The sequence below is a fragment of the Trachurus japonicus genome, chromosome 13 (assembly GCF_045865225.1).
Source record: "Trachurus japonicus isolate A0001 chromosome 13, Traja_1.0".
In the NCBI taxonomy this organism is placed as follows: Eukaryota; Metazoa; Chordata; class Actinopteri; order Carangiformes; family Carangidae; genus Trachurus; species Trachurus japonicus.
Genome location: NC_140919.1, coordinates 33,724,064 through 33,734,109, shown reverse-complemented (window position 1 = coordinate 33,734,109; position 10,046 = coordinate 33,724,064). Strand labels below are relative to the sequence as shown.

The 10,046-nt window shown below is 39.1% G+C and overlaps 2 protein-coding genes across 4 annotated transcripts; one reads left to right on the top strand and one right to left on the bottom strand.

Moving 5' to 3' along the window:
• Nucleotides 1–1,138: 1,138 nt before the first annotated feature.
• rab34a (RAB34, member RAS oncogene family a) lies at nucleotides 1,139–7,510 on the top strand. 3 transcript variants are annotated; one of them, XM_085796098.1, is made up of 12 exons: nucleotides 1,139–1,369; nucleotides 2,621–2,734; nucleotides 2,819–2,910; nucleotides 2,990–3,058; nucleotides 4,350–4,451; nucleotides 4,544–4,608; nucleotides 4,727–4,778; nucleotides 4,871–4,952; nucleotides 5,398–5,488; nucleotides 5,910–6,017; nucleotides 6,103–6,199; nucleotides 7,402–7,510. In XM_085796098.1, exons 2-11 carry the CDS (start codon nucleotides 2,660–2,662, stop codon nucleotides 6,168–6,170), a joined length of 804 nt encoding a protein of 267 aa, XP_085652224.1. In that variant the 5' UTR covers nucleotides 1,139–1,369; nucleotides 2,621–2,659; the 3' UTR covers nucleotides 6,171–6,199; nucleotides 7,402–7,510. The 3 variants fall into 3 exon arrangements, with proteins under 3 accessions (XP_085652224.1, XP_085652225.1, XP_085652223.1); XM_085796099.1 differs by lacking the exon at nucleotides 7,402–7,510 and having other exon boundaries at nucleotides 2,993–3,058; nucleotides 6,103–6,505; XM_085796097.1 differs by lacking the exon at nucleotides 7,402–7,510 and having other exon boundaries at nucleotides 6,103–6,505.
• On the bottom strand, nucleotides 6,893–9,662 carry LOC146976370 (uncharacterized). The gene is made up of 5 exons (XM_085796100.1): nucleotides 9,415–9,662; nucleotides 9,147–9,240; nucleotides 8,743–8,889; nucleotides 7,393–7,488; nucleotides 6,893–7,290 (listed from the first exon to the last, which is right to left on the bottom strand). Exons 1-5 carry the CDS (start codon nucleotides 9,535–9,537, stop codon nucleotides 7,148–7,150), a joined length of 603 nt encoding a protein of 200 aa, XP_085652226.1. The 5' UTR covers nucleotides 9,538–9,662; the 3' UTR covers nucleotides 6,893–7,147.
• Nucleotides 9,663–10,046: the final 384 nt, after the last annotated feature.

Below are 10,046 nucleotides of genomic sequence, written 5' to 3'. Positions count from 1 at the left end.
ACTGGCACATTTGTAAATGATGTGAAAAATAGTTTAAAGGTTTCTTTACTGGAACACGGGTCTAAATGAAAAATGTTTGGAACTGTTGGAATATAAAGTTGCTAAATACCCATGAGATACAGCGTAGGACTAGCATTCGCTGTTACTTTTGGAAATTTTAAAGACAGCATTGGCTAGTCTTTGGACATGACTTGTGTACACTGCTAACTTTTTGACTTTCGAATTACAAAGATTCATTTCCAAAATATGAGGCTACATGAAGCTGAGCCATGCAGTGCCACCAACATCAATCAAGACACAGCAAGGCAGTGGCTGATCAAAAAAAAGGTGAATAGTTTACTTGATCATTTTAAGGAACTGCTACCTTTTTGGACATTACATGGCTATCACACTGCTATATTTTTATTATGCTGTGATTTGATATTCAGCTAGAACAGAAAGTTCAGGCCACAATGGAAAACATTTCAGTGTTTAAGCTAAAACTTCAACACCCACCAGCACTGCTGGCTCCATGCAGAGTAAGAAGCAGCCTGAAGATGGCGTCTATAGATGCAGTCATGTATGTTAACAGTTATTTTTCTATTTTCGTTAACATGGATTCATGTCTCCATTGAGTATTCAAGCATGAGGTTAATTATGTATTTGTATTCATTCATGTCATTTTGGCTGACATGTAAATTGCCATTGTCACCTATCTTTGTAAAGTGTTTACATGATTATGGGGAACAACAATCAAAGGTATATTGTGTCATTGTTAATATACATGTATCAAGACAATGGGCCAGGAAATCTCCATTGCATCCATCACAGTTTCACTCATTACCAACCCACAGTTCTGGCTGGGCTTGTTCAGTCTCATTTGTTAGGCTACAGCTCAAGGACAGCCAGGGATGAAATCTGAATATTAAGTAATGATAATTGACATAGGCTATGTCTGCATTAATTATAGCCTAAACTATTATATAATGTTTTAATAGAATGAATTATAGTGTATAACAAAATGTACAAAATGGTAGACTTTAACAGTCTAATAAATAACAGACAGACAGACGTTTTTTTTCTTCCTCGTTTCCGACTATTCCTCTTTTCTTCCAGCAGGGGACCGAGCAGAGAAATCTGGGAGGAAAGGAAAAATCCAGGGAACTGAGTCAGCAGCAGAAGCAGCAGCGGGTCTCCGTCTGCGTCTCCCCCTCAACTTCCGTTGATCCATTTCTGCTCTGTTCTCCCCAAACCCAACGCTTTGATACATCACAGTTAAGTCGGATGGGTTTGCTTTACCACAATAATAGTCGGTGGCAGGATAACGAGGCGTAAAAACGGCAAAGGAGAGAAAAGAAGAAACTTGCACGGACCATCCCGTCTCGCTGAGGTAACATCAAAGATCCGTTAAAAGTTTACATGTGATGACTAAAGTTACGTTTCTTCAGCGAGGTGAAGAAACAGCTTAGGCTACTGAGTTTAGACACATCGAGTTGTAAAGTCGCCCGGTTTCAGTTTTCTGGTAACTCCAAACAGTTCTACTAAATTACACGTATTCTCTATTACCAGGATGAACAATAGGATTAAATCAGATCTGCGCAGTAAGTGGATCAACAGTTGTCTGGTCTGGCTCTGTGTGTGGTCACTGCTGTCCAAACTGTAAACTAAACATTTTCTCTCAGTAGGCTACAGTATTGTTTGACTTGGGTCTCAGCTCCACACTGTAATCAGACTGTTTCCAAGGCTAAAACACTGTACTGTAGTTGGGCTGTTTCCCCCCTTTTTTTTCTTTATCCCCACTAGCCTATATTCCTAAAACACTGTAATCATTCCCTCAGGCATCCAAAAGCGACCAGTGTAACATTTAGTTACAGTTGCACCAAATTTTTGTTGAGGTCATTTTTTAAGCAGTAACACCAAATGTCCACTGGTAGCAGCATCTCAGCATCTCATTTTTTTAGTTTCTCACTTCTCTTTATGTTAATTTGTTTGACACTGCTGAAAACAATGCTGACAGACTACTCCAGAATAGAAAGGTTAGGCCTACTGCTTTTCAACCCTTTGATTGTATTTGTAACCTGGAACTCCTTTGATATGCATTTTTTTAAAACCAATTCTTCAGGTCAAAATGAGAACAAGAGACACTGGACCAAGTTACTCATTTAGTCAGTATAGATAGAAGCGTTTGACTCTCAGATTTGCATTAAAATTGCAATGAAAATATTGTCAGTCACAACCACACCTCTTTGATAGAACACTTCGACCCTTTAACCAAAGTTGTGTGGGTATTAATTGTTTGACACGCATATTTCTTTTTTAACAATTTGATTAAACATTTGACATAGGAGGAATAAGGTCAGCAGATGGTGGACGGATGGCTGGTCAGGGTTGATGCTGAGGCTCATGGTTAATTGCCCACACTCTAACCAGTTTGTAGTTTTATTTATTGCTCTCTCTTAGATGATTTTGTTTATGAGCTTCATTCATCATCTTGTTTTTTTAATTTTTTATACCTAGTAACAACAAGGAAAAAAGCACCAGCCCTGATGATTGAGCCCAAAACCCACTTACCACATTCTAACATCTTTAATGAGTTAAAATGTCAGATGGTTAATGCTGCTCTCCCTCTCTGTCTGTCCAGCACACCCTGTCCTGCGCTTAATATTTACCCCAGTGCTTCATGTCAGTCCGAGTTTCAGCCATGAGCGTTCTTCCTCCGGTTCGAAGGGACCGCGTCATTGCTCAGCTTCCTCAGGTAAATTCATTGGCTAATGTTATCATCACATTTTGTAAAGCAGTAGCCTACACAGCCTCACAGAGTCTTCTTCCTCCCATGCAGTATTTCAAGAAGGAGGCAGCTCAGCACACTAAGAACGATTTCAACAATAAAGTAAAGACTGCCTGCCAGGAGCAACGCACCGGCACTGTGGGGTGAGCACAGGGACCACACTGGATGATTGGGGACGTGGAGTTTGTTGGCACTTATTGTTTTTTCTTTTGTTCCTCTTAGCAGATTTAAGATCTCTAAGGTCATTGTTGTGGGTGACCTGGCTGTGGGGAAAACTTGTCTGATTAATAGGTAAGCTCAAACACAGTCACTGAACTGGTGAAAGCACAGTGAGGTGCAGCACTAGGAAATAAATAGCTAAAAAAAGAGAGAGAGAAAGCTGAGAGAACATTTACCTCCTTCTGGAAAGCACAGTGCTCTGACTTTGTCATTTATTAAAAAGCCTTCATTAAAACTATAACTATGTTCCCACTTAACCCCTAGTTACAGTACAGTATAATGCCTGCATCTATTGCAGTACCTAGTCTTTTTTGTGTATGGTGCTGAAAGCAAATAATGTTCAAAATATTTAAAAAGGCAGCATTTCTTTACAGACACAGTGTCACTGTTAGGGCATTTTAACAAACCTGGTAGATTGATTTGCTGGCTAATATTACACAAAGAGATTTATTTTTTTCCCCATCCATCCAATCAGTGGTTAACAGTTATGGCCTGCACCCCCAAATATCATCTTAAGTTCAGTAAAATTGAACTTTGCCTGGTGCAGGGTCACAATATCCTACCTAGAAATGTCCTAGAAATGACATTCTGTACTACTGAACAGCAACAGCAAGTAGGTTTCTATGAATAATAATCTCTGGCTGGATTACATTCAGAGGCAACTTGTTTTATTGAATACAGAACTCAGTTTATTAAGGTCAGCAGCCTCCAAGGGGTTGGAGTGTATGTGGACATGGCCTGCAGATTGAAGCCTAGACTGGGATTTGCACCCATAGTCTTGTCTGTGGCTATATTTAGGCAACAAAAGCAACAAAGTTTGGGAAGAAGGTGGTTGATTACATATAAATAGACATGTCTGAAGTCACTGAATGTCTTCTGTGTTAAATCAGACCATTATCTTTTTCTAACCTTAAAGCAGAAGTAAGCGATCCGGTCGTTTTGGCCAACTTCTTGTCAGCCGATGGAGTTAGCAGTCCCCGCCCTCGTCATGGATCTATTGGTCCTCGTCCCTACGTCACCACATTCACGCGCATCCCTTGGCTGCACACACAGAGAGGACCGCCCCTTTATGTCGTTCTCTCTCCTCATTGGATAAAGGCTGTAGGATACAAGGAAAGTTTTCTCCTCGGCTTACAGCAGAGCGGAGTGACTGACAGACCCGTGTTTCAGACCAAACACTCTATAGAAGTGATTGCCGTCGGAAGATATAACTATTTATGACTTACAAACAAAACAAACAACAAACATTCCGCTTACTTCTGCTTTAACCAAGTGCCATTAGAATCTAAAGATAATAATACGGGGTGTTTAGTAATGCCATTGCCACTAAAAGTGGGTGATTCATTTTGATTCTCTTTTGCAGATTTTGCAAAGATGCTTTTGATAAGAACTACAAGGCAACGATCGGTGTCGACTTTGAGATGGAGCGGTTTGAGGTGTTGGGTGTCCCTTTCAGTTTACAGCTGTAAGTCTCATTCTTGCGCTATGACACATAAAATAAAGTTAAAAGACTGCGTCTGACGTACCGTTACTCAGCAGTCACTCTTTCCAATACAGCTGGGACACTGCAGGCCAGGAGAGATTCAAGTGCATTGCTTCTACGTACTACAGAGGAGCCCAAGGTAAGAGATTTGTGTGTCTAAGAGCAGTAAACAATAAGAGATGTTTTAAAGACTCTGTTTTGTCCTTGTACACATTGTTTCACGTGTGACACCATTGTCATATGTTCTGGTCCTTCAGTTGTGATCATCGTGTTTGATGTAAATGATGTTGCCTCTTTGGGCCATGTGAGGTAAGTGTATTTATTATGGGCACATTAATTGCACTTAACAGTTTTTTTGTCGCAGATGGAGGATTTAAACTTTCTCTTTTTTCTGTGTGTAGGCAGTGGCTTGAAGACGCCTTGAAAGAGAACGACCCCACCGCCGTCCAGCTGTTTCTCGTCGGCACAAAGAAAGACCTGAGTGTATGTCTTTTACTTGAAGTGGACAATGCCAGTGAACATGTCTGTGTCTTTACTAGAGTCAGATGTGAAGCAGCACAGTGTTTGTGTCCACACTCAAACCTCAGGAATGTGGTTTCCCCTCCTTCAGTGGACCCCAAAGCATCTGAGACCAAGTCTTAGGAATCCCTTTAAATCTGGCTCAGACGCCCATTTGGACTCAAAGATGAACAGTAGTTCATGTGATTTAGCCACAACTCAAGAATTTACACAGCAGTTCTGGTTTTCTTGTTCTGCATCTTTTTTTTCTTTTTTTTTTCAGACGAAACAATTCATCAGCCAAGCAACAACACAACTGTCAGATTGATGTATAATGAAAACAATAGTTGGTGGCAGCCTTTAGTATAAATATTCTTCTTGTTTAACATGGTTTAAAATGTAACTTGATTGCCTCTGTTTTCTCTGACAGTCTCCTGCTCAGTATTCTCAGATTGAACAAGATGCTGTCAAAATAGCACAAGAGATCAGTGCAGAGTACTGGGCTGTTTCATCACTCACAGGTGAGTGTTTAGATTGAAATATGGCAAATTGATCTCTTCCACTAATCTTGCCATTAACTCAATTGACAAATGTTTAATACATAAGTTGAGGGAGAGGGGGTTAAAGAAAGTTGGAGGATTGTGTTTTTTTTACTTTTTGTTGAAGGCAAGAGGACTGTGCGGATAGGATCACTGGAAGGTCATACACTGTCAAATAGTCATTATTGTCTTTGGGGATTTCCAACTTAAGAAAACACTATTGCCTCAAAGTCTTGTGCTTGTATGCATTTAACCTTTATTAATTAAAAGTAACATTTGTAAATGTTCACAAATCAACATCTCAACTCTTGAGAAGTGTCCTGCTTTTTTAAAGTCTCCCCTCCTCCTCTCCCCAGTAGTTTTCATACACTTCTTGCTGATCTTTATTTCTTTCATGCTGCAGGGGAAAACGTCAAAGAGTTTTTCTTCAGAGTTGCATCACTGGCGTTTGAGACCAACGTTCTCGCAGAGCTGGAGAAAAGTGGATCGAGACAAATCGGAGATGTCGTCAGTGAGTATCCCCACGTTCTCTCTGTAATCACGAAAGCAGCCATGTTTGTCATGCAGTTTAATGCAGAGCTGTGTATCTGTTTCAGGAATTAACAGCACTTCAAACAATGTGTGCACTACGTCGAAGAAGAAACAGCCAAACTGCTGCCAGTAAGGATGGAAGCAGGAGTTTAAAGCAAAAAGGTACAGACTGAAAATGAGGATTTTTCTCGGAGGAAAAAGACTGTCGTCGTTCTCCAGCTCATGGGAGGGATTTCTGTGGTCAAAGCAGGAGGAGGGACGCTGGAGTTTCACTTCCTGATAGGTTTGAATTCAGTTTTTCCTGGCCTGTGATGAGTTTTTGCTCCGTGGGATGTGGATTCTTGCGGTGTTGCTCAGTTTAACTTGTCCGGAGTTACAGAATGACACATAAATGAATGGTTCTGCTGAGATGCCAAAGAATGACTCTGGGTGGTTACTTTACTGAGGGCTTGAATTACATCTTAGGTTTAGCTGCTGTAGTTGTTTTACAATCAAGATTTATCACCAAAATAATACTCTGGTTTACCTTCATTTCCTGTGTTTTAAATTTCTGTATTTACTTGGTACTCTGCCTCCTTTCATAATATTTTAAGTTGGAGGTTGCCAGGCAACCACGCCTTAAGAAATGAGATAACAACAAAGATTTTACAACAATCCTGCCAATCATCACATTTACCTTTTGACTCCTTGTGGAGGTCCAAACCCACTGGTTGAGAACCATTGTTGTCATGCAGATGCTGCCTTGGGCATTTCTATCTACAGTGTATTTTTCATAGGTACTTTTGCCTTTTTGTTTACAATCAAGTCAGTGACTGAATTTGAATGATTTTATATTAGAAACTGAAATTCTGTGTTAATGTTTTATCATTTATTGTCTTTAAAATGTCTCAAATGTATTAAAAAAGGGATCATTAATGTATTTCTAAAATAACATACATGCTTTTTCAAGAAATAATTACCTAAAATCACAGCTTGTTATTCTTTTTTTTAAGTCATATTAAACAGTTTTCACTATATCTTTAATACAAAATGTCTGTGCAGATAAAACAATTTCTTGACCATCTCAATCTGTCCCTTTTCTTCTTTACTGAACCTATTTTAGTTTCTTTATCAGCTGCTGAAACTTTTGAATGAATCGAGATATTTCCCATCAATTTGGTTCTGCAGCTCATTGGGGATACAGTGAGAAAATTTGTAGTTTTCTTTAATCCATTTCCCTCCTTCAGTGTTTTCTATGGCCACAGCTGCTACACCTGCAGGAAGCAGAGATATTTACATTTACGATATTTCCTGACATTCAAAAACAAATGAATGAACAATATTATCATTAAAAAAATAATGTCAACTTGACTGACCTACAACAGTGGCTCCCAGCCTTTCTACCAGCTGGATGGCTGCCTTCATTGTTCCTCCAGTCTCTATCCATTGGTCCACCAACAACACCTTCATTCCTGCAAAATGGAGTGTTCCAACTTTTAACCTCTATTGGGTCTTTTTTTATTTTTTTATTTAACCATTTTTTATTGAAATCATCAATTATCAAATTATTATAGAATTACATATAACTATAAACTACTATGAAATGTTAAAACATTTCAACTATTGCACTTGTTCTATGTGGAGTTATGTAATGTAGTTTCAGTGATTAATGGTTACAACCCAAATAGATTGTAAACCACTGGTTGAATATTTAACACTGTGTTATTTCACATTCATATCAAATGTAAAATATAAACAATCATCTTAAAACATTGTTTGTGAAAGCCAGACAGTGGATTAAAGGAGATCTGTCTTTGATGCTTTATTATATAAAAAAGAAAGATGTGCTGAGTCAGCTGTAAATTGCTGAAGCCAACACTGGGGGGTGCTGTGTGACAGGGAATAAATGGTCATAAACTTAACTATTTACAGTAATAAAACTGATCAAATGATGAGTCAAATGAGTGACAGTCCTCCTAATTTAACTGGGATTTTAATACTGAATTAATAACCTGGACAAAGGTTGTCCTCAAGTCTTCAATTTATATATTTAAAGTAGCACTATCGCAAATACAGCAGTAATAATACGAAAAACTGAAATATGCAATTAAATAGGTCCAGGGGAGGGGAGCCATAACTAACTGTACATAAAATATAGCCAACGGTGTAGTGCCTGTGGAGCAAATGCAGAATTCCTTTTTGTTATGGGACAAGCCCGCCCAGCACACAGCCCCACCTCCTGAACGGTGTGTAAAAAGGACGAGGATGTTTATATCTGATACGCTGCACCACTGGCCACATCTAGTGGCCGAACAAAGAATTGGAATTTGCAATAGTGCTACTTTAGATTCTGATTGCTATTATTATTGTTACATAGAAATTAAGTTGTTCAGGGCAGCTTTTTTATGCTCACCACAACTGCATCAACTTTGGCAGAGCAGTTTTGGTGCCAGATCATGAGCCAAGTAATCACTGCATGTAAATAATTAAATGTGTAATAATTTAAATAACTGAATATTTATTAAAACGCATTTAATTCAGTCTAAATTTACAGGTATATTTGTCAGCCCACACAACCGTTTCATTGGTCTTATTTATCTTTAAGGTTTTTTTTTAGCTCTGCTCTCGACCCTGACATGTCCAAACATTACCAGCTGGGTAAACATTCATCCGCTCAAGAGAAATATGTGACACGGTGACAGAGTAAAAAGCAAAGGAAGATTAACCTGGTTTTAGCACATCCAGTCTTACTTCCATAGTCTTTTCTCTCCCTGTGTAGTCTGTGTAGTTTTGGTTTTGGGTTGCGACACAGAGGTGGCCTGCTTTGCGGATAGCCAGGAAACCTTTGCCAAGAGTGGTGGCAACGGACGCCCCTGAAAAACACACATCAAAAATACTCATGCACACCAACAAAATTATAATCTTACAGTATTATGCTTTCACACATTGTCATGCTGTGAGCCACAAGGCAGGGTGCAAGAATCAAAAAATCTAAATTTAGTATCTTTGCCAGAGGGGTTAGGTTTCCTGAGCAGCCTCTTAAAATAAAATTAGTGTGAGAGACTATGTGCAACTGCTCTTAACCCACCATTTATTTTCCTTCTTAGAAGGATTTGGTTTGGTTTCTTACCAAGAATGAATCCCATTGCATCTATCCCAGCAACCAGGTCAATGGTGTCGCTGTGGAAAGGACTGAGAAGATCTTTGACACAGTCTGAAAGAGCCTGATTAAAGTGCAAAGACAGAAAAGTGTGCATATGATAAACATGCCATGTACGTTTGTCTACTTATCAATAAGTCTCATACTGTGTTCAGTGGAAGGGCAAAACAGCCAAAATAACACCAAGAGCTCAACAGGCTGCTGAGTTATTAGAAATCATCTTTTTTCCCCATCATACCTGGTTGTTGCAGTAGAGTCTGGACGGATCCAGCCAGGCAAACGCAGGTCCTTTTGTGTTGGGGGCCATCAGAGAAAGATACCATCCTTTATGCCTGTCTGCAGGAACGGCCAACGCATCCATCTGAATGAATAAAAAACTTTTCTGAGCTGTTTAAGGGAGAAACTGGGGTGAATGAACTGGACCGTGAATGAGAGAGTTGCCCGTATCAAGTTCCAGCGGGGTGAATGGTGGGTGGGAAGGGGCTGTTAATAACACTCCACTTAGTTACATATTCTCCCTGCAGTCAGGTCAGGATGTTTCATTCAAAATGAAGTCAAATCATGATTTAATGACCAGCTAACACAAGTCTTTGTGAAGTGTTTTGTTTGTCTTTGCATCTTTGTGAAGTTTTGTATCCTGCAACTTCTTGTTTTATGTTCATAGTTTGTGGAACATTTGTTAATTGATTTATTACTTTAATTAGCAAAGGGTAATGAAATACACACATATACATGTATTCACACTTCTACATGTACGTTATTCTTTTCCTAAAAAACACCAAACAATTACATTAATTTGTATATTATGCAGAACAAAATAACAAGGGATCAGTTTTAGTTCATCTACAGCAAATCATTTGCATCGTTGTT

What these genes read in the sequence shown, in the direction of transcription:
- rab34a (XM_085796098.1), top strand. Translation starts at nt 2,660, where the DNA reads ATGTCAGTCCGAGTTTCAGCCATGAGCGTTCTTCCTCCGGTTCGAAGG. An exon ending in GTCCCTTTCAGTTTACAGCT is followed by an intron (nt 4,452 to 4,543) that starts GTAAGTCTCATT and finishes TTTCCAATACAG; the next exon opens with CTGGGACACTGCAGGCCAGG. An exon ending in GCCTCTTTGGGCCATGTGAG is followed by an intron (nt 4,779 to 4,870) that starts GTAAGTGTATTT and finishes TTCTGTGTGTAG; the next exon opens with GCAGTGGCTTGAAGACGCCT.
- LOC146976370 (XM_085796100.1), bottom strand. Translation starts at nt 9,537, where the DNA reads ATGGATGCGTTGGCCGTTCCTGCAGACAGGCATAAAGGATGGTATCTT. An exon ending in TGCAATGGGATTCATTCTTG is followed by an intron (nt 8,890 to 9,146) that starts GTAAGAAACCAA and finishes TGTGTTTTTCAG; the next exon opens with GGGCGTCCGTTGCCACCACT. An exon ending in GCTGGGAGCCACTGTTGTAG is followed by an intron (nt 7,291 to 7,392) that starts GTCAGTCAAGTT and finishes TGCTTCCTGCAG; the next exon opens with GTGTAGCAGCTGTGGCCATA.